This window comes from Panthera uncia (genome assembly GCF_023721935.1).
Source record: "Panthera uncia isolate 11264 chromosome A1 unlocalized genomic scaffold, Puncia_PCG_1.0 HiC_scaffold_16, whole genome shotgun sequence".
NCBI classification, from domain to species: Eukaryota; Metazoa; Chordata; class Mammalia; order Carnivora; family Felidae; genus Panthera; species Panthera uncia.
This window is the reverse complement of record NW_026057576.1, coordinates 14,949,245-14,972,541: the sequence shown is the minus strand read 5'-3', so window position 1 is coordinate 14,972,541 and position 23,297 is coordinate 14,949,245. Positions and strand designations below refer to the sequence as shown.

At 34.8% G+C, this 23,297-nt stretch overlaps 1 protein-coding gene across 16 annotated transcripts in view; it reads left to right on the top strand.

Moving 5' to 3' along the window:
- Nucleotides 1–23,297, top strand: part of SUPT20H (SPT20 homolog, SAGA complex component) — a 43,569-nt gene that overhangs the window by 11,439 nt on the left and 8,833 nt on the right. For 9 of the 16 annotated variants that reach the window (XM_049646827.1, XM_049646831.1, XM_049646834.1 and 6 more), the window contains 15 exons: nt 2,903–3,019; nt 3,698–3,751; nt 7,083–7,222; nt 8,926–9,082; nt 9,175–9,231; nt 12,466–12,537; nt 13,057–13,214; nt 14,420–14,446; nt 15,009–15,041; nt 15,622–15,739; nt 16,280–16,382; nt 16,526–16,684; nt 18,384–18,690; nt 19,222–19,376; nt 21,984–22,039. In XM_049646827.1, the coding sequence (XP_049502784.1) occupies nt 2,903–3,019; nt 3,698–3,751; nt 7,083–7,222; nt 8,926–9,082; nt 9,175–9,231; nt 12,466–12,537; nt 13,057–13,214; nt 14,420–14,446; nt 15,009–15,041; nt 15,622–15,739; nt 16,280–16,382; nt 16,526–16,684; nt 18,384–18,690; nt 19,222–19,376; nt 21,984–22,039 (1,713 nt within the window). The remainder of the gene's footprint in view (nt 1–2,902; nt 3,020–3,697; nt 3,752–7,082; nt 7,223–8,925; nt 9,083–9,174; nt 9,232–12,465; nt 12,538–13,056; nt 13,215–14,419; nt 14,447–15,008; nt 15,042–15,621; nt 15,740–16,279; nt 16,383–16,525; nt 16,685–18,383; nt 18,691–19,221; nt 19,377–21,983; nt 22,040–23,297) is intronic. The other 7 variants (XM_049646838.1, XM_049646839.1, XM_049646836.1 and 4 more) reach the window with 4 other exon arrangements.

Here is a 23,297-nt window from a genome sequence, read left to right as displayed (position 1 = left end):
CGCCTGGGTAGCTCAGTCAATTAAGTTTCTGGCTTTGCCTCAGGTCATGATCTCGTGGCTTGTGAGTTTGAGCCCCGCATTGGGCTCTGTGCTGACAGGTCAGAGCCTGGAGCCTGCTTCAGATCCTGTGTCTCCCTCTCTCTCTGCCTCTCCCTCTGCTCACACTCTCTCTCTCAAAAATAAACAATAAAAAAAAAATCTTTTTTAAATGTCCTTACATTTGTCATCTCTGTGGTGTTTGTTATAAATGATATTTATATTTAAATGATATTAAATTCTCAATGGTATTTGGAATAGGAAGTGAGACATTGTATGTAATTAGGTGGTAGCCATTTTATTGTGGGATACTTACCCTTAGGCTGTACTGAAATGTATAGATTTAGTTGATTCTTTTAAAATTACTTTAATAATTGGCTCATTTGTTAGAAATTTCTCTATACCTACAACAAGGATTATGGGAGAAACTCCTAACTTTGGCTTCACTCCAGCGATACTGTATACTTAGGGAAAAAAGGCCATCTGATGGGAACTTGCATTTTCTTCTAGCCCTAGTCGTCTAGAGGTCTGTCCACACTTTCTGCCTGCCTTTCTGTTAAAATGGATGAAAAGTATTCTGTTCTTAAGAAATCTCCTCTAGTTGTCTTCTGGATCCTCCTTCTCAAGGATTTGTGACTATAACCTCTCCTTCTATCATCTCTTTACCTCTTTCTACTAGATGAAAAATACAAGCATGTTTTACTGTATCTCAACTTAAAAAAATAATCCTCCCTTGATCCCGTGTCCTTCTTCAGCTAGTGTTGTACAATTCTGCTTTTCTTGATGGCAAAGCTACTCACAAAGTTGTCTATAATCATACTGTCTTTTTTTCTCACATCCCGTAATTTTCTGTACCCACCTCTTTCAGCATTATAACATCACCATTCTACAGAGGCAGTTTTGTCAAGATTACCAATGATCTCCATGGCACAGAATCAGTTGGTCACTTTTCTGTTCTCATCTTTAATTGGTCTCAACAAAATACAGTGCAAATGAACTTTCCTCCTTGAAACACCCTTCTTTTGGCTTCTGAGACATCTCATTCTGGTTTTCCCCTTCTCTCTGTTCCTTCAGTCTTCTTTACTGTCTTCCCTCTTCCACTCCTAAATGTGTGCAGGTTTCAGAGTTTATTCCTAGGCCCTCTATTCTTTAGTAACACCGTCTCTGGATGATCTCAGCCAGTGTCAGGAGTTGAAAAATGACATCTAGGGGTGCCTGGGTGGCTCAGTGTGTTGGGCATCTGACTTTGGCTTGGGTCATGGTTTCATGGTTCGTGAGTTTGATCCCCGGGTTGAGCTCTGTGCTGACAGCTCAACCTGGAGCCTGCTTCAGATTCTGTGTCTCCCTCTTTCTCTGCCTCTCCCCCACTGACACCATGTCTCTATTTCTCAAAAATAAATAAACATTAAAACAATTTTTTTTATTAAATAAAAGTGACATTTTATCCCTTGCTTATATCTTCAGGACTATTCCTTCAAGCTCCAAACTTCTGTTTACTAGGAAATGTAGTAGGTTCCTCAAACTTAAAATGACAAAAACAGAACTTTTGATTTTGCCTTCCAAAACAGTTCTCGTCCTTCTAATCTCAGACTCTGCTCTGACCTTTTACGTTCAGTCCAACAGTAAATGTCAGCTGTACCTTCAAAATATGTATGGTCATGACCTGCTGTAGTTACCTTGCTGAGCTTTTTGCTTTCATTCTGGAACCCCAGAAATCAGTTCTCCGCAGACAATTAGATTGAGCTTATAAAACAAACAATAGGAAAAAAAAGTTCCCTGGCTTCAAATTCTTCAGTGTCTTCTCACTGTATAAAACCTCTGTCTTCTTGTCTTCATCTCCTGATTCTCATCCCAGTCTTTATACTCCAGCCATGCATTGTTCTTTATGTACTAAAACACACCAGGTATATTCCTACCTTAAGGCCTGTCATCTGCTATTCCTTCTGTCTGGAATGATCTGTGCCAGATGTCCAGTCCTTTGTTGTGATTCAGGCCTAAGCTAAAAAGTCACTCCTTCAGAGAGGTTTCTTTCTGAGCACACAATCTATGTTAGCTCCTCCCTATTTTATTTCCTTTTTAGCATTCATCACTAAGATTATCTTGTTTATTTCTGTACATGTTTATTGCCTGTCTTCCCACACTGAGAGCAAATGTTGTCCCACCACCTGTATATCTGTGAAGCTTCTTTAGTGCCTGGCCTATAGTTCACGTTGTCATGGACATAATGATGACTCATAGCATAGAAAGTCACAGGCTCCAGTAAAAGTTCTGAAAGCGTGAAAAAACAACACTTTATATAAATGACTAATGTAGATTGTAATTAGCAAGACTTGAATTATAAAAGTCCTTACTTTTGGGCTTATAAAAGGATTGGAAAACAGACAATATTTGAATTTATAGTTCACTTTCTTCCTTTTATTAATAAAGACTGTCCTATTTCTGGATATCTTAGAGCGAATAGAAGTTTCATCTAGAAGCTGAAACTGGCAGGGTTGATTGACACTTGATAACAAAAGACAAACTTGGTAACAATGACAGAGTTAGCAAAGTATAACAGCCAGTGAGCGTCAAGAATAGCATTTCCAGTGATTTGTAATATTAATAGTATATAAATGTCAAAACCCAATCTATAACTAAGAAACCATTAAACAACTTGAAACTGCTTGTTGAGTCATAATGATGAACATAAAATAATTCCTTGGAAAAATTTATATAATGGTAAATCCATCAAGGAAGTCCACTTTAGAGTATGTGAGTGGCTAGAAGTATTGCATAAGCATGTAAAGAACTCGAAACATTCAATATAAGCAGACTTCTGTAGGCTTTTGAAAAATGAGATTTACTTAAATATTTTCACTCAAAACAGGTTAATATTTTTCATTGCGGATGTGTCATAGCAGAAATACGTGACTACAGGCAGTCCAGTAATATGAAATCTCCTGGTTACCAAAGTAGGCATATTCTTTTACGTCCAACAATGCAGGTAAGGAATGTTTAACTATTTTAGGAGTGCCTGGCTGACTCAGTCAGTGGAATGTGTGAGACTTGATCTTGGGGTTGCAAATGTGAGCCCCCATGTTGGATATAGAAATTAGTTAAAAATAAAATCTTTGGGGACGCCTGGGTGGCTCAGTCGGTTAAGCGGCCGACTTCATCTCGGGTCATGATCTCGCGGTCCATGAGTTCGAGCCCCGCGTCACGCTCTGTGCTGACAGCTCAGAGCCTGGAGCCTGTTTCGGATTCTGTGTCTCCCTCTCTCTGACCCTCCCCTGTTCATGCTCTGTCCCTCTCTGTCTCAAAAATAAATAAATGTTAAAAAAAATTTAAAAAAATAAAAATAAAATTTTTGAAGTGCACCTGGGTGGCTTGGTCAGTTGAGCATCCAACTTTGGCTCAGGTCCCCAGTCTCTGCAGTTGTGAGTTCGAGCCCCACATTGGGCTCACTGGTATCAGCACAGGACCTGCTTTGGATCCTCTGTTCCCCACTTCGTCTGCCCCTCCCTCACTCGCACTCTCTCAAAAATAAACATTTAAAAAAATGTTTTTAATAAAATACAATCTTTAAAAAGAAAAATGTATTTTCGATTTTATTTGGAGTTTTATTAAGTATCTTCATATGTTTGTACATTAATGTGTTTTTTAAAACTTTTATTTCCTTTAGACTTTAATCTGTGATGTGCATTCAATAACAAGTGATAACCATAAATGGACCCAGGTTAGTTGTTTTTTAATTCCAAACAGGGAAAATACAGGATGGAATAATACTTAAGAAGTAAAGCGAAAGATATTTTATTTGTAATTTTATTCATGAGTAAATTTTGGGATTCTTTAATGAGCTTTAGAAATCAGGGGTCTGTTGGGGTGCCTGGGTGGCTCAGCTGGTTAAGCATCCGACTCTTGACTTTGGCTCAAGTCATGATCCCACACTATGTGGGTTTAAGCCCTATATCTGGCTCTGTGCTGACAGCATGAAGCCTGCTTGGGGTTCTGTCTCCCTCTCTCTCTCTGCCCCTCCACTGCTTGCTCTCTATCTTTCAAAAAAATAAACTAAAAAAAAAAAAAAAGAAATCAAGGGTCTCATCATCCATGCAGTAATTCTTCAAAGAACTAAGCAGTTCAATCCCATTTGCTTTAGGACCATGGTGAAATAGGGTCAGGCTGACCTGAGCTGCCCAATATGTGAAATTCAGTTTTTTATGCCCTCTCAAACAGAAGAAAAAAAATTCTTTTATACCATGGATACAAGTGGATTCTGATTTTCCATAGTCTAGGATTCTAAAGCGAGCTTACCCTGTCTTTGCCATTCGTACCAGTTGCAGCACTGGGGGAACTCTGTTACCCTTGAGAATAGCCAGTAACTCTCCAGTGCTCACTCAGTATATATGAGGTGCTAACTCACAATAGTGTTTGCTTATTTCTTTGCTGCTATAGAGAGGAATAGTTACTAAACCAAAGAAAATATCAATAATGAAAATTATCTGCAAAATACGGTTATGAGTTGTCAGTAACTGTCAAGTGTGTTTTAATTTGGGCTATAATCTTTACAAGGTTAAAAGCTATTGAAAGAATATTCAAAACAGGATTAAAATCATTGGCCACCATCAGATGTTGCTAGGGTATCAGTTTCTTTTTTTTTTTTTTTAATTTTTTTTTTTTTTTTAACGTTTTATTTACTTTTGAGACAGGGAGAGACAGAGCATGAACAGGGGAGGGTCAGAGAGAGGGAGACACAGAATCTGAAACAGGCTCCAGGCTCTGAGCTGTCAGCACAGAGCCCGACGCGGGGCTCGAACTCACGGACCGCGAGATCGTGACCTGAGCCGTAGTCGGCCACTTAACCGACTGAGCCACCCAGGCGCCCCAAGGGTATCAGTTTCTTATTCTGAAGATGAATAAAGGGAAAGTCTGTAGCATTTTACTCTGCTTTTCTTGTATGAACTGTATGTTAGGTGGCCAAAGAATAACTAAGATTAAAAAGTTCTTTAGGAAAATTAGATCTTAAAAGTTTTCACAAGAAAAAAAAAATTTGTAGCTGTGGGTAATGAAACCTGTTAACTAGACTTAGGGTGGTGATCAATTTTCAGTGTACAGGAGTATCAAATTACTTGTGCTCCTGAAAATATGTTCTATGTCCGTTACACCTCAACAGAAAAGAGAGAGAACAGACAGATTTATCCTGGTAAAGAGTAAATGTTAGTAGGGGAGATCGCCTATAGGTAGATGCATAGTTCCTGTCTTGGAAAAATAACCACCTGCCTCTCTGCGCCAAAGTTTATTTTCTTAATTTGCTTTCTTATAAACATGAGTTTAGAGTTAACTTTTGAGAATATAATACATTCAAATATGCTTCAATAATGATCTGTTTAAGTGGGTTCCAGTAAGAATCAGGAAGTATAAAAGATAATTTAGCATTAACATTTCTGATATTGGTGAAAAATTTAATTTCTTTGCATGAGGTACATATAAATGGTGCTTTTGTAATTAAGGATTCCAAATAGAAATTTCTACTTGTGATTTCACATATTATAGGTATTATTGATATCTCAACTGTTAGATGTTGGCGTAGGCTCCACGGCATTCCTGCTTGATGGGTAATCTTACCACAATTGAAAGGTTGACACTCCCAACTACATAGCACATATACAGCCTCAGTAGAGAAAGGAAAAAAAAAGAATTCCTGCTAATAGATACAGAAGAAATAAATGATGGACTTTTTAAAGTATCAATTTGGAAGTCTTAATCTAGACAGGTTAACTCTTAGGTGTAAAAGCCATTAGATTATAGGTTCATGGGAAATTTTATAATGCAGAGATCTGACTGACCCCATTGGTGTAAAAATGGGACAGTCATTGTGTTTCTCCTGGTGTGATGCAAGAGAAAGTATATAACAATACCAATAAAGAATTCTTGTCTAAAAAAATAGAACCAGAATTAAATTCAGCTTCTAGATCTAACAGTGTATATGGAATTGGGGAAATAAGAGAAACTTAAATGACACAGTGTGGAGATAGTCAGCCAGGAAGTAATTGGGTCAAATCCAACAAATCAATTACATGAGAAAAGGGAAAAACGTGGGAGAAGAAGTGATCATTACACAACAAAGTAAGATGTTTAAAAGATAAAAACCCAATACAAAGTGTAGAGTTTGAGTTCAAATTCAAACAAACCAACTAAAAATACACTCTTGAGGTAATGGGACATTTAAATCCAGACTGGATGTTAGAGGTCCTTATCAGTTAGCAATGCATGCTGAAGTATTTTGAGATGAAACAATACAACATCAAAGATGTATTTTAAATTACTCCAGCAAAACAAAAGCATAAAAAGTTAAGGGGCGGTTGTTAAATGAAATTGAGTGTTGGTACATGGATGTCACTACACTTCTCCTTTTGTGTACATTTGAAAATATCCATAATAAGTTGAACTGTTGAAAGAAGCAGTGTTTCTTTCTTTGCAAAAATCCTTATTCAGCAGTAATATTAATTGACTCATTTGACTGTAAAATACTTAGTTGTTGCTGTTAAAACATTTCACTGATTAAGTCAAAAAAAGAAAAAAAAACAGTAAGTAAAACCTGTAGAGCACCTGTATACGTTTTGGAATTGGGAATATAGAGTTTACACAGTATTAGTGTAATCATTTTTATTCTTGTAATGAAGTTAAGCTGAGTATTGAATAGGATGGTTATTAAAAATTCTATGATTCATCGTGATCTTGTAAGCTTTGTGGGAGCAGATGATTTAATCTGTTCACTACTTGATCCTCAACTCTTAGAACAGAGGCTAACACATAGTAGGTGCTCAGTAAATATTTATTGAATCAGTGAATAGGCATTCTTACAACTTGACCATTTTGTACACTACAAATTACTGAATTTCCATTAATAATTTCATTATGCTGTCAAGTTTCTGAAGTCTGCAAAGTTGTGACGTGAAATACTGTGTTTTATGGTAGTACATAGAGTTCCCAAGGAATATTTCTAGATTAAGAAATATGTATGATTTGAAAAACTTAAATCTGGTACTGACATATGTTATACATTTTAGGAAGATAAACTCTTGCTTGAGAGCCAACTGATCCTAGCTACAGCTGAACCACTGTGTCTTGATCCTTCCATAGCAGTAACCTGTACTGCAAATAGACTGCTTTATAACAAGCAAAAGATGAACACGCGCCCCATGAAACGGTAATTGCCTTTGTAGATGGGTAAACCAAAAGATGCTCCTAGACAATTAGCTTTAAATTTTGCTATTTATGGGGGCACCTGGGTGGCTCAGTGAATTAAGTGTCCAACTTCGATTCAGGTCATAATCTTGTGGCTCGTGGGTTTGAGCCCTGTGTTGGGCTCTGTGCTGACAGCTCAGAGCCTGAGCCTGCTTCAGATTCTGTCTCTGCTCCTCCCCCGTTCACACCCTGTCTGTCTCTCTCTCTCTCTCCTTCAAAAATAAATAAACATTAAAATAAATACATTAATTAAAAAAATAAAATTTGCTGTTTATGGTATCTTTTCTCTCTAAAGTATATATATAAGTGCTGTGACTTTTTTTTAAATAGGATTTTTATGGCCTTAAGTTACATTTTTTGTGCATTACTGTTTTTAACTACTGTCTGCTTTATATAGGAGTGATGCATTCTCTGCATTTTGTGAAAGGACAAGCTTCCTGTAAGTTTAGAGTCTTTACCAAAAACAGGCTGAAAAGACACAAGTATAAACAGAATAATTTCTTTATTACTAATTACCAGTAACCTGTTTGTTTTGTTAATATTGCTTTTAAAGAAACAATTCATAATTTATTTTTGACATCTGATAAAATACCAGTTTGTGATTAAATACCTTTTTATAACGTGGTAATTTGTTCTTTACATGTTTTAGCTATCTTTTCTACTTAATAAAAGAATGCATATTAACTTGGATCACAGTTATAATTGGTTTATCATTAGGTTAACAATTGTTTGAGTTGCCCATTTTGGGTCATCTTAAGAGTTCAAAAACATACCCATTTTCTAAACTCCTTAGTTTACTATGTAAACAATATATGCTAAGGAAAAGGTACAGTTTCAGAAATAGTAAAATAAGTCTATATAAGATCTGTCAGCAGTTCTCTAAAGTCTCCTTGTATCTTCACATCTCCATGCCCCACTGCCAAATTTTAAAGTCGGCATTATCCTGACTTCTGTAGTAAATTTCTATTTGATCTTCCTGCTACCACCTTTGCTCCCTTTTGGTCTGTTTGCCACATAAGCAAATTGGAATAATCTTTTAAAAACTTCAAAGCAGATTATGCCACCACTTGCTTAAATTTCCATGAAAGCGTCCCATTGTACTTCGCATTAAATCTAAACACATTACCATTGATCTGCAAGACCCCTGCTTCACTCTCTGACCTCATCTATTATGTGTACCCTCATGCTCTAATCATACCTATTTCTGTTTTTAAAACAAAGTAAGTTTTTAATTTTTTTTTTTTTTTAATTTTTCTCTCTGTTTCAAATACTCATTCCCTGATCTTACCGTATCTGGTTCTTTCTTGCCATTTATGTCTCAGCTCACACATCGTTTCTTCAAGGAGTCTAGTCCTTCCTTTCTCTTACCTGCTGCTGCACTCTCTATCACTGACTCACTGCAGTATCCTGTCTTCTTTTTTTTCTTTTTTTTTCCCCCCTCCTGACCAATGCTCTCTGAAATTATCTGTTTAATTGTGAATGTCTTTTTCCTCTGGACTATCAGCTCCATGGTAGCAGGAATTTTGTCTTGTTCATTTTTATTTTGCCAGTGCCTGGGACTGTGTTTGATAAGTGATAGTGGTGATTTAATTATATTATAATGCTTACTGATTTAAACCCAGATTTATTCTGAGTTTCTTTTATTTTCAACTCTTTATATTTCAGGTGTTTCAAGAGGTATTCCAGGTCGTCTCTGAATCGACAGCAGGATCTCTCTCATTGTCCACCTCCGCCTCAGCTAAAATTACTTGATTTCTTACAAAAAAGGAAGGAAAGAAAAGCAGGTCAACATTATGACCTCAAGATTTCTAAAGCAGGAAATGTAAGTGTGTTTTTTAAATGAAGCTTATTATTTCAAAAACCTTGCTCATTTTGAATTTTTCAGCATTTTTAATACTGTTTTTAATTTTTCAGTGTGTAGATATGTGGAAACGGAGTCCCTGTAATTTGGCCATACCTTCCGAAGTGGATGTAAGTCAGTTCATGAATTGCATTTATTTTCATACAAGATTCCTAAGTTTAATAGCAACTGATACTTTGGAAAAACGAAGACTCTTATTTGTTTTAAAAACAAAATAATGATTTTTTTAACCAATTGCTCGTTTTTAGAATATTTTAGAATATTCTTTCACATTAACGTGTAAGAATGTAGCCCCTTAATACGTTCTGTGTATTGCTGTAGAAGGCCTGTGTTTAGGAATAACAACCAAAGAATTTTGAACCATGGGAAAAGCGCAATAATATGCATTTAATGTGTCTTTTTTCATAATACTTCATTATAATTTCCTGATAATGCTCCTTTTCTCAAATTGGTTAAATTTAAAAATTAATATTGGAGAAGTGGTCAAATTAGGAACTTTGGATGGTGTTCTCTACTGATCCATAATAACCATGAACTATTAATGATAAAAAACATGAAAAAGATCTTTTGAGGACTGGTCTCATATTTTTCACTTTCCTATTTCTTCTGTGTTACTTTTTGTTATTCACTCAATTTTACAATTGGTTAGTTATTTTATTTTTTTATTTTTTATTTTTATTTTTTTAGTTGAATTGAATTTTATTTTTTAAACTTACATCCAAGTTAGCATATAGTGTAACAGTGATTTCAGGGGTAGATTCCTTAATGCCCCTTACCCATTTAGCCCATCCCCCCTCCCACAATCCCTCCAGTAACCGTGTGTTTGTTCTCTATATTTAAGAGTGTCTTATGTTTCATTCCTCTCCCTGTTTTTATATTTTGCTTCCTTTCCCTTGTGTTCATCTGTTCTGTGTCTTAAAGTCCTCATATGAGTGAAGTCATATGATATTTGTCTTTAATATCGCTTAGCATAATACCCTCTAGTTCCGTCCACATAGTTGCAAATGGCAAGATTTCATTTTTTTTTTTGTTTGCTGAGTAATACTCCATTGTGTATATATACCACATTATTTTCTTTATTCAGTCATCCATCAATGGACATTTGGGCTCTTTCCATAGTTTGACTATTGTTGCTAGTGCTGCTATACACATTGGGGTGCATGTGTCCCTTCAAAACAGCATACCTGTATCCCTTAGATAAATACCTAGTAGTGCAATTGCTGGATTGTAGGGTAGTTCTATTTTTAATTTTTTGAGGAACCTCTATACTGTTTTCCAGAGTGGCTGTACCAGCTAGCATTCCCACCAACAATGCAAAAGAGATTCTCTTCACATCCTCGCCAACGTCTGTTGTTGTCTGAGTTGTTAATGTTAGCCATTCTGACAGGTGTGAGGTGGTATCTCATTGTGGTTTTGATTTATATTTCCCTGATGATGAGTGATGTTGAGCATTTTTTCATGTGTCAGTTGGCCATCTGGATGTCTTCTTTGGAGAAGTGTCTGTTCATGTCTTTTGCCCATTTCTTCACTGGATTATATGTTTTTTTTGGGTTGAGTTTGATAAGTTCTTTATAGATTTTGGGTACTAACCCTTTATCTGATATGTCGTTTGCAAATATCTTCTCTCATTCTATCGGTTGCCTTTTAGTTTTGCTGATTGTTTCCTTCGCTGTGCAGAAGCTTTTTATTTTGATGAGGTCCCAGTAGTTCACTTTTGTTTTTGTTTCCCTTGCCTCCGGAGACGTGTTGAGTAAGAAGTTGCTGTGGCCACGATGAAAGAGGTTTTTGCCTGCTTTCTCCTCAAGAATTCTGATGGCTTCTTGTCTTACATTTAGGTTTTTCATCCATTTTGAGTTTATTTTTGTGTACGGTGTAAGAAAGTGGTCCAGGTTCATTCTTCTGCATGTTGCTGTCCAGTTTTCCCAGCACCACTTGCTGAAGAGACTGTCTTTATTCCATTGGATATTCTTTCCTGCTTTGTCAAAGATTAGTTGGCCATGTGTTTGTGGGTCCATATCTGGGTTCTCTATTCTGTTCCATTGATCTGAATGTCTGTTCTTGGGCCAGTACCATACTCTCTTGATGATTACAGCTTCGTAATATGGTTTGAAGCCCAGGATTGTGATGCCTCCTGCTTTGGTTTGCTTTTTCAAGATTGCTTTGGCTATTCAGGGTCTTTTCTGGTTCCACAATTGGTTAGTTATTTTAATAGGTGTTTACTTTTCTTCTGTATCCTTCATAGGCTGGCACATGTACTATTGTTATATTTTTTAGATTAGAAGAAGAATTTGTGAAAAGTACAAAGCCAAAACCATCAGAATTGCACTATATACAACTCAAGGGAATAAGCCACGTTTTTTTTGATAACTTCTGTGTTTTCTGACGGAATGCTGCTTGAGAAGAGATATTAGTGTAAATCCCAAAAGGTGGAATTTAGCTTTGAAGGGTAGATTGGATATCTAAAGCAGTGCTTCTCAAACTTTAATATACATCCTAGTCACCTGGCTTGCTTGTTAAAATGCAGATTTTAATTCAGCAGGTATGGGCTAGCGCCTGAGATGCTGCAGTTTTGCCAGGCTCCCAAGTTGCATGATAACTGGGGTCCACAGCCTACTTTGAGTAACAAAACCCGAATACAAAGATTTTCAGTCGGAATCGATTAGAAGACTCATCTAGAATACCAGTGAAATATAGATTTCAGGCTCCACTTCAGACCTTCCAGTGGAGTCAGGTCTTCAGGGGAAGGACATGGAAATCTGAAATTTTACCAAGTTCCCAGGGGAGTCTGATTTACTCTTAAGATCATGGTTGCCAGTAAAATGAGTATATTTGATTCACACAGACTAGTAGGAGATAATACAGAATATGTGGTCATTATCTTACTAGAAAATGGAAAAGGTTCACAAAAATCTTACCAACTTTAATACGTAACTTCCCTAGTCTTCCTCCAGTGTTGTCCCCACTGTTACATGACAACTCCTGTTTCCTTCAAGTCCAGCAAAGGAAAAGATCCTGCTCCTGATCTCTCTGACATTCCAACTTTGCTAAAGGATGACTGTGATACCAATTTATGGAATAAAAAGAAGAGGCACTGTCCAAAAAAGCAGCTGTGTTTGTTATACCTATTTAATGACAAAAGAGATTCTGATTTTGTTTTGTTTTTAAAACCAGTTGGTCAAGCTTAACGTATCAGGAGAGTTTTGAACCAAGCATAAATAGTTGGTGGTATTAGCGAGTCAGGAATTTTTGTGCTTGAAACTACATTGTTGAGTTACTTAGGTTTTTCTCTTTTCGTCACAATACTGATTCCATTACATCTGCTGTCTATCGATTTGATTGTTTAGGTGGAGAAATACGCTAAAGTGGAAAAGTCCATCAAATCTGATGACTCACAACCAACAGTCTGGCCAGCCCATGTAAGTAATCACTACAGCAGTCTCCTTTCTAATAAAGCAGTTTCTAATCTGGGATCTGAATTTATTAAACATGAAGTGCCCAGGATTTTTTTTTTTTTTTTTTTAATTTAAAGGACGTATTGGGGGTTTAGTGAATTAAAGGAAAAAACAGGTGTTTTGTTTTTCATAAAGTATGGTTTCCATTATAAAGGGCAATTTTAATGTAATACTGCATTCTTCTCTTTTGGTTGCATAATGAAGTTTTATCTTTTTAGTATTTAGTATTTGCATTCATATGTCCATATGAAATTCTGCCATATTTCACTTGGGCTTGGTTAACTATTTGGAACTCTTCATTCTTAAAGTGCTATGTAAAAAAGAGTCCTAGTCTTTATTCTCTCAGAAGTGTTAAACAGGTCTATAACCAAAATGCTATGTCTTCTTATTGCCCAATACAAGTTAATATGTCATTTATTTTGTTAATTTTGATTATGTATTTACTGAAGAAGGTGCTTATCTGGGGTGTTCTGTCTTTTTCAGGATGTAAAAGATGATTATGTATTTGAATGTGAAGCTGGTAATCAGTATCAGAAAACAAAGCTGACCATTTTGCAGTCACTTGGTGATCCACTTTACTATGGCAAAATACAGCCATGTAAAGAAGATGAAGAAAATGACAGCCAGATGTCTCCATCCCAGTGAGTTCTGTTAAATACATGTAATTGACAAAATTAGGCATCAGAATTTATTCAGCAACTGTTGATGAACCATTAATGAGTAAAAGTTTCCCTTTGAGGATTCATTTGTTAGTTAAGTACTCCAGTTAGATTTGTGAGTGGACATAAGTAAACCTAAATTACAGTTACCATGTTGTCCAAGAGTTATTTAAAATAATAATGATATATTTTTAAACATCTGTGGTATAAATATTTTCATACTTGCTTTGAACGGTATGCCATTGATACCCCTCTTACTCATTATGACTGCATCCTGGGAACATGAAGTTTTTCCAAGAAGTAGTTTGTTTAAGTAGGAAGCAAGTTCACTATAAATGATGAAGCTATTAAAGATACTTGGTATTGTGGTACTGCATGTAAGGACAAAGACTCTGCGCTTAATGTAGTTATTGGCTGTAGAAATCTCTATATATTTATATTAATTTGATGTATATATGTAGCATTTATGTGTCTATACATACATGTACATATATATATTTGATTTTCCAAAACTTATGGACTACATACATTTAGTACAAGCTAATAGTAGTTAGTTTTGTTTTTATTGTTAGTTTATTAGTTTTTCAATGAAGTTGATGCTGTTTCAAATAGAAGAAACTACAAAGAAGAGGAGCTCAACAGAAAAAAAAGCAGGGACCAGGCCTATGTTAAATTGTTTATAAAGTCTTTGCTTTTAACACAAGATACTAATTGAAACTATAACAGAAAGATGAATTATAAAGAACAACCTCACCAGTATCTAAATAAAAGTCAATGGTAAGAAATAGTTTGTTACGGAATCGTTAGGTAATTTTTCACATTAGCAGTTTCTTTTGTTGAATACTATGTAGAAAGGTCACATGTTTTGATTACCTGTATTTTAAAAAATCTTCCCCTTAAAGACATACATTGGTCATTTTAAACTATTAACTTTTCTCAAACACAAGAAAATAATAGATACTCTTTTTTTTCAATTAAAAAAAAATCAGTTCAAAACCCAACTGATTAAATCTAACAAGAATTGAATTTTTTGCCTTTATGTCAGGGAGTTGCTGCAAAAATGCTGCATGATTTATTACTTCCAGTCATTCCTCCATATTCATAAATTACTTGAGTTAATAACTATGAAATTAAAGTTTGAGCTGCATTAACCAAGTTTTTTCTTTTTTTTACATTTTATATTTCAGCTCCTCCACAGATGACCATTCAAATTGGTAATTAAAAAATAAACAAACTCACTACTTTAATCTGTTAAGAAATCATATAAATGTCAAATTTTTTAAAAGGATTTGGTAAAGACATTTTATTGAATTGGCAATAAACTACCTTCCTTGTCTAAAATCTCTTCTAAGATCTGCTCTGTAGACATTAATAATGACAAAAATCAAAGGTTAAAGTGAGAGGAAGGCCAGAGGCCTTGCACACAGCAGTCCAGTGAATTGTACTGTAGGGCAGACACTTGCAAGGATGTATAGTATTTGGTAACTTTCAGCCCAGATTTTGTTTTGACACATAAGTTTTGTGCAAAACTACATCTCCCTTAAATTAAATCAACCAAATTATTCACAGGATTATTTTATAATGCATGCAAAACTTGGTCATTGCTTCATAAGTTTAAATGTATTTTAAAAATATTTTTTTTTTTGGAATATCTCAGTAGATTTGACTCCTTTTATAAAACTACAATCACTAAAATATGGAAGCCTTCAAAAGTAATCCCAGGGCTCTTTAACACTACTCTTAACCTAATACTTTTCTCTTTCTTAAACATTTCAGGTTTATTATTGGATCAAAGACTGATGCTGAGAGGTAAAAATATTTGATTTGTGTCTTTATCTTTAATCTGGATGGATGTGAAAAACTTCATTTTTATAGGATAAGGGAGTACTCCACTAGGAGTCACAACTTTTTTGTTATACCTTAGCTATTACTAGGATTTTTTTTATAGAATTAGGAAAAAAAGGATTTTGTTTAATTAATGTTTAAAAGAATAATGTTTAAAATATAGTTTATTTTAAATAAGTAAATACATATCTGTGGTAGCTAAGGAAGACAATTCCTAAAATAGTACTTTAATCAGAATGTGGGTAAAAGGTAATGGGTAATTTCTTTGTCTGCTTATTGGTTAAGTAATCTGTGCAATATCTGTATTAAAAGGAAGATGTGTATGTTTATGTTTCGATTGTTAATTAGCAAAACGTTTTGAGCATTAGCTTGTCATTGAAAAGATTAAAAGAATATACTTCTGGCACACAGTTAAATTGTCTAATTTGAGGTTTTTGTGTTAATTTTGATGGAAATTCTTTTATTAGTAGTTACTATTTATTGCCTGTAAATTTATGTTTAAAACAGTTAACTAATCCTTACTTGTTTACTCCTGATATTCCAGGGTAGTCAATCAGTACCAGGAGTTGGTCCAGAATGAAGCCAAATGTCCAGTCAAAATGTCACACAGCTCCAGTGGCTCAGCCAGCTTAAGTCAACTTTCTCCAGGGAAAGAAACAGAAGTGTGTTTGGTTACTTTTATGCACCTAATTTTTTGCACTGCTACTTTTTTGTGCCTAATCGTTAATCAAGGAATATAAGAAATGTTAAGGACTATTTTTTGAGGGATGGGGGTATTATTTACTATGTAACTTTATATAATGGAAATTTTCAAATATACACAAAAGTAGAGAGAAAAGTATAATGAACACCTGTGTATACTAATCACCCGGCCTCATCAATTATTATTTTCCTGAAAAAGATTTAAGAATGGAAGCTTTGCCTTCAGTATACCTTTCTGCCCTTCTCCCTCAAAGTCTTTGTCTCCACCTACTTAGAAATCTTTCCTTCATCCTGTATGTATACTGTAATTTATCTCATGGATAGCCTTATGCAAAATTATATTTTTTTGTAATGCTTATAATACCCAACCTATAACACTAAGCATACTTTGGAGAGTTTTAAATTGTGTGTTCTCATCCAGAAGCTGTGGTGGGATTAGTTTATGAATTTCTGATTTGAACTTAATTTTAACAAGTATATTTAATGTCCCTGTTTCTCAGCAGCCCGAGACTGTGTCAGTTCAGTCTTCAGTTTTGGGGAAGGGAGTAAAACACCGACCTCCACCCATCAAACTCCCCTCAAGCTCAGGAAATAGTTCTTCAGGTATCACATTCTTTATTTTTCTCTCATCTTGAGTAAGAAACGTCATACAGTCATTATCTATTTTTTAAACTTTACTCATATTTTGACATAACTCACAGAATTTTGAATTATAAGTGTGGAAAATAACTTTTGTATTCTTCTAGGTAACTATTTTACACCGCAACAGGCCAGCAGCTTTCTTAAATCTCCAACTCCTCCTCCTGCTTCCAAGCCACCAAGTCTTTCTCGGAAGTCATCTGTGGATCTCAATCAAGTCAGCATGCTTTCTCCAGCTGCCTTGTCACCTGCCAGTTCATCACAAAGTGAGTTATAACTTAAATATTTCATTAGCTTTTTGCATTAGCGTTTCTTAAAAGTTATTTTTTTTGACCAGTAAAATACTGAAATCTGAATGTACTATGTACCCAAAATGTATAAGTTTTTAGAAGCTTCAGGCAGATCTCTTGTTGATTGTATGTATTATGTGTTTATTGTAATTGTATTTGTTTTTCTGTATCTATGTATGCACTGTGTGTATACCTTACAGAGTTGCAACCTACACATCTCCTTAAAAAAAATCTGTTAAATGTGGCAATAAGATTCCAAAATATTTTTTATTCCAGTGTACCCTAGGATCATGTTACATTTTATGTAAACTATGTAGCTGATATGGAAAAAAATGTCATAAGAGTTGTTGCTGCAGTCCTATCTTTGTATATGTAAAAAACCAACTAGTTCCAAGGTGGTGATAAAATAAACTGAAAACCGATTTTTCAAAAACACTCCTACACTCTTAAAAATTGTAATCAGTTACTAAAATGTGGTAATGATCATAAAGCATTATTCTGAAAATATTAAAATGTAATTTTTACTACTGAATACTTTTTTTTTTTAACATCAAGAATTATGCAAGAATTCTAGCATTCAGTTGGGAGAATTTCTTCATATTAGAGATTTCTGAGATATTTAGGTACCAATTTGCAAAAAAGCATTCCAGTTTTTTAGATTTTTTTGTAGATAACTAAAGTGTGCTGAAAGTTTTAATACACTGCACAGTGATAGGGTAGTCTTTGCCTTAGATATAAACATCTTCATCTTGATAGCTCAAAAGGTGTAATTTTTCTGCCTTCTTGTTTTGCACAAAGAAAAATTTATAAATTTCCTGGAAGTCTTATTCACACTTCTTATGTTGTGGGTATGGATTATGTTAATCTACTGCACACAGTTGTTACTTTAAGTAAGGGTTGAGTGACAGCTTCTGGACATTCACATTTCTTTCCTTTCTTTCTGCAGGACATGAAAGCTAAAAAAGAAAACACCTCAAGAGCTTTTGGTTTTATTTTTTTGGTTTTTGTTTTTTGTTTTTGTTTTTTTTTTAAAGTTGATAAACTGTGCATACTTCATTCACAACAGATTTTCTATACATTCTTACATTTAAACAGAAGTACACAGTTACTGTTAAAGATGCAGTATTATCTATCAAATATTTGCTTTTATAACTGTGTTTTGTAAATTTGTTTGTCAGGATAAACTTGATGTGTTAGGAATTAAACATGTATATTTAGGTGCCAAATATGATTGTTAACCATATGTAATTAAATATGTTCAGAGTTTATCTCAGACTGTTACAGAAAATAAGCAATATTTTTTAAATGAAGTTCTAAATTAGTGAAATCGTAAATAACAAAAAATAATTTGAATTCCTCTTAAACTTTTTAGGCCAAAGGTAGCATGTAGGAAATTAACTTTCAAATGGGTATTGTGGTAGAATACAAATGTATATTTTTACTGTTACTGTAATAGCATCTTTGATGGAATTGCTAGGTGATATACTGCATCCTTAATTGTAATTGAGTGTAGCAACACTCATGTATCATGTGTAGAAATTAACACTTGCAGTTAACTGCTTAAAAAAAAACTGGAACAAATTGTCAGTGCTAAGTAAGATTCCATTAACCTTATTTTAAAAAAGGACTGGCCATTTATAACAAACTAGCAATTTTTATTTTTCTCAATGAGCAGGATCTGGAACTCCTAAGCCATCTACTCCTACACCAACCCCTTCATCGACCCCACACCCTCCTGATGCTCAGAGCTCAACTCCTATTACCCCTTCAGCCACCCCTACTCCCCAAGATTCAGGCTTCACCCCTCAGCCCACTTTGTTAACTCAGTTTGCTCAGCAGCAAAGGTCTCTGAGCCAGGCAATGCCTGTAACGACCATTCCTCTTTCCACCATGGTAACATCCATAACTACAGGAACCACGGCCACCCAGGTCATGGCAAACTCTGCTGGACTTAACTTCATCAATGTAGTGGGCTCTGTTTGGTAAGTTTGCACTGATGCTCTGAATTTTTTTTTTAAAAAATCTGTTAAATGTGGCAATAAGATTGTTAAATCTTATTACTGATCTAAATAAATTCTTGTGAAATTAGTAACAAATTGCATATATCTGCAACTGAAAAACAGTTTAGATGTGAGTAGAAGCTATCTCAACAAGAATGTTTTTATTTTAGGTAATGCATGTATTAGTGCACTAACACGATATTACTTCGTATTGACCGCAGCATAGATTATCCTGTTTATTCTCAGTGATACCACCTTTTAATCCCTTAATTAATGTTTTACTCTTCCAAATTATATCTTAAACCTTGGTAAATATACGGTGCTTAGTTTTTAGATAATCTTACTGTCACTGTCTACCATAAAAATGAAACTGAGCCTCAAAGCTGATGTTTAAGACCAGAAGTAGCTACTTGTGTTTGTTTAGTAGTTTGTTTTTTTAATCCAAAGAATTACTGTGTAGTTGAGTTTTTCTTTTGTAGTGCAAGTTTAATGCTTTGTCTTATTCTCCCACAGTGGAGCCCAGGCTTTGATGAGTGGTTCAAACCCTATGCTGGGCTGTAACACTGGTGCCATAACTCCTGCAGGAATAAACCTGAGTGGCCTTCTACCCTCAGGAGGTCTGCTACCAAATGCATTGCCCGGTGCAATGCAGGCAGCTTCTCAAGCAGGTCAGAATATTGGAAATAATAACCTCTAAAAAAATTAAAGTATATGCTAATATAAAAATGTCATTGTAAGCATATTGTATACACTTAATGTCCTTATTTCTTGAAGCGTTATGTCGCAGTTATTTCATTTTAAAAGCCCTTGAAGTTCTGATATTTGAATTAAAAACCATTTAACAATTCTGTGAAAAAACATGGTAAGTTTCTACAAACTCGATCTGCCTTCCAAACATAATAAATTAACTGGTTGCCTTATTGTCAGTGTAGTCCTATTCCAGGTAAAAGAAATACATTTTGCAAACTAGGTTGCATGAGAAAGGCAACAGGGAATGGCAATAAAAAGCCCAGCTTCTGGAGCCAGACTGCCTGAGTTTGAATTGCAGTTGTGCAGCTTACTAACAGTGTAATCATGGGAAAGTCACCTCACTTTCTTTCTTAATAAAATGGGGAATAATTATTAATGCCTTGCCTCAGACTTGTGAAGATTAAATGAGTCGATACAGATGATGGACTTAAACTGCCTGAAACACATAAGCATTCAAAAATATTTTTTGTCCTCATCATACTTAGTAATAGTTTTATTTCAGCAGTAGTTATTGCTATTAAATGTCCTGGGAAACCGTTGTAACGACTTACAGTATTTTTTTTTAATTTTGAAATTATTTAATTTTGAGAGGGAGAGAATGTGCAGGGGTGCAAGTTGGGGAGGGGTGAGGGGAGAAGGGGTGGACAGTATCCAAAGGTGGCTCTGCGCTGACAGTAGTGAGCCCGAGGCAGGGCTCAAACTCATGAACCATGAGATCATGACCTGAGCCAAAGTAGGACGCTCAACTGAGCCACCCAGGTGTCCCAAGTACTAATTTTTAGTGCTGTTTAAAAGAACATGTTGTTGTATCTTGGAACAATCCAGTTTCTTACTGCTGACAAAAAATTTAGCAGGAAAAACAAACTTCTAGTAAGAAAAATTTATTCTGAGTTGAGAAGTCAAACCCAAAGAATATAAACAAGGTGACACATACTGCTCTGATTTCCTAATTCTAGCTGGTGATTTCATTTTAATGTTCATAAATGTTTCTTTAGTGGCAGAAGCCCTGGAAATGGAATCAAATGTTGAAATTAGAACATTTATATGTACATATACTTCTACCAAGTAGTTACACGTGGCTCCAGATGTTAACCGTGGGGCCTGAAAGAAGTCACTTGTCTCCCTCAGTTTCATTGCTGTAAAATGGGAGTAAAAATATCTAACTTCAGATGGTACTTAAGAGAAATTAATGAAGTGATCTGAAAGTGCCTTTGGTAAGCTATTAAACATTATACAGAGGTGATCCATTTTTAAAAGAAGTTATGTCCTATCTTTTCATGAGAATCTATAGTATATCAATACTGTAATATTTTAGAGTGATTATGCACCTTCATTTTCGTATACAAGGCTTTGATACTATTGCCTGTGAATGTCCTGCCTCATGTCTTTTTTTAATGCAATTGTCTGCTTTAGAGGACTAGATACATTTTAAGGAGTGTTCAATTTGGTATATTTTGTTAGCAGAATGTACACATACTTTGAGACCATATGTGGCCCACAAAGCCTACTGAAAAAGTCTGCCAATCCCTGCTTTATAATCTGCTCTGTGTTGCCTCACAGATTTTTGAGAATAAATTCAGAATAACAGAACATTGTTTCCTGACTTTCAGTTTTGAGCCTTATACACAAAATTCAGTGTTGTTTAACCTTATTAATATTACCATTTACACTTGAAAAAAATAGTATTTGGGTTCTCAAAGATAGGATTATTACTGTATATACGATACTTAGCATGAAAGAATTTAAATAGATGTCAATACCTGAAATGTTTTTCTGTAACAGTGATAGTTTTATTACGCAATAGTTACTACTTTCTCCAGCCAAAAGTCAAAACAGTAATAACGAAGTTATCATTTGTGAAACGATAGACTACAGAAATGCCTCGCTTTATTGCATTTTGCAGATACTGCATTTTCTTTTACAAATTGAAGGTTTGTGGCAACCCTGCATTAAGCAAAGCTGTTGATGCCATTTTTCCAATAGCATTTGTTCATTTCATACCTCTTGGTCACATTTTGGTAATTCTTGAAATATTTCAAGTCTTTTCATTATTAATTGCATTTGTTATATTCATCTGCCATCAATATGACTCGTTGAAAGCTAGGCTGATACATTTTTCGCAAAATATTTTAATTAAGGTTTGCACCTTGTGTTTTTAGACACAATGCTGTTACCCACTTAATAGACTATAATATCAACATAACTTATATTCACTGGGAAATCAGAAAATTCATTTCACTTGATCTAATGCAATATTGGCTATTGCAGTTTTGCTTCCAGACTACTGCAGTGGTCTGGAATTGAACCCCAATATCTCAGAGTTATGCCTATAAAATGTACATGTGGTGCTCCATAGTGATGAATTTTTTTGTTGTTTTCTAACATATTTTGAAACTATAGAAAAAATAACCATGTCTATGCAGAAAGTACTTAAAATGTTATATTCCTATACACTAACATATAAAATATTTTGAAGTGTAATAAAATTTTAATTCCCTGTTCTAACCATGAGTTTCTTTTAACAGGTGTTCCATTTGGTTTAAAAAATACTTCAAATCTCAGGCCCTTAAATCTACTCCAGGTAAATGTGAAACACTTTTTGATTGAAGCTTTTATACTTTATATCTTTTTTAATGATGTATGTCTGATCATATGAGCATTTGAAATTTTGAAGTCCGTTTAAAATCTTCTAAGGGTGTGGTTAATTGTTGCTCTTTTTGTATGATCACATGGAAAGTGTGTAAGGAGAAAGAATCTGTATCCTGTATACCCTGCTCACTGGTTCCAGCACCCTGCCTAGTCAACTACCAAGGACTACACTTGCCTACAATAGCAGTAATCAATATACTTAGAAAATAATTCCTTTCTCAACAGACATTTTATGTGTACATTGTATGTATGACTATTTGTTTGAAGAGAGATTTTAAAATAGCCATTTGTTCTTTCCTAAGTAGAATATGATTGTTTAGCACAGTGCCAGGCACTTAATAGTCATTCAATAAATGTGTGTCAGATTAGTTTGTGTCTAATGATGAGGCGTTACTTACATGTTGTCAGTGTCAACATATAGATATTGAAAGTGGAGAATTTAGTACACGTTGTGAACTTAGAATATTCTGGGTGTTACGCTAAGTACTTGAAGGATGAAGTCCAATATAAAGCTACCAGGTTGGAAAATCAATAGGATTATCTACAGAGAATTTTAGATTTAGATTCTAAATGTCTGGACATAAAATAGCAGAGTTTTGGATTATTGGGAAATAAGAGAACCAGACAAATCAACCCAACCTGGTATTCAGGAATAAGAAACAAATCAGGAAATGTATTTTAAGCCAAAACTTAAAAAAATATTTCTTACACAAGATGCAGACAGTGTATTTACAGAATGTAATCACATTGGTTTATTTAGCCAGCTTTCCTGCCTGCATATTCCTTAATAGCACTAATAATAAGGAACAAGGCCACTTTATACGTTAATTATGTTTTGCTACATTTATTACCTGACATAGGAAGGAACAGTTGGCTTAGGCTATGTTCAAATTTCCAAATTTGTCTAACGATGAGCTGTACTGGGTTTAGAGATTTTGACTTACACTTTTTTTTTTTTTTTTTTTGACTATGCAGATCTAACAGTTCTATAGTTGGGTATTTATTTGCTCAGACTTTCTCATAAGGACTTCAGTGTGCTTACACAGTAGTCCCCCATTATCCACAGGAGATAATGTTTCGAGACCCCCAGTAGATCCCTAAAACATGGATAGTACCAAAACCCTGTATATATTGTTTTTTCTAATACATCATACTGTTAACCTTAAAGATAAAACTGTCAGGTATTTTAC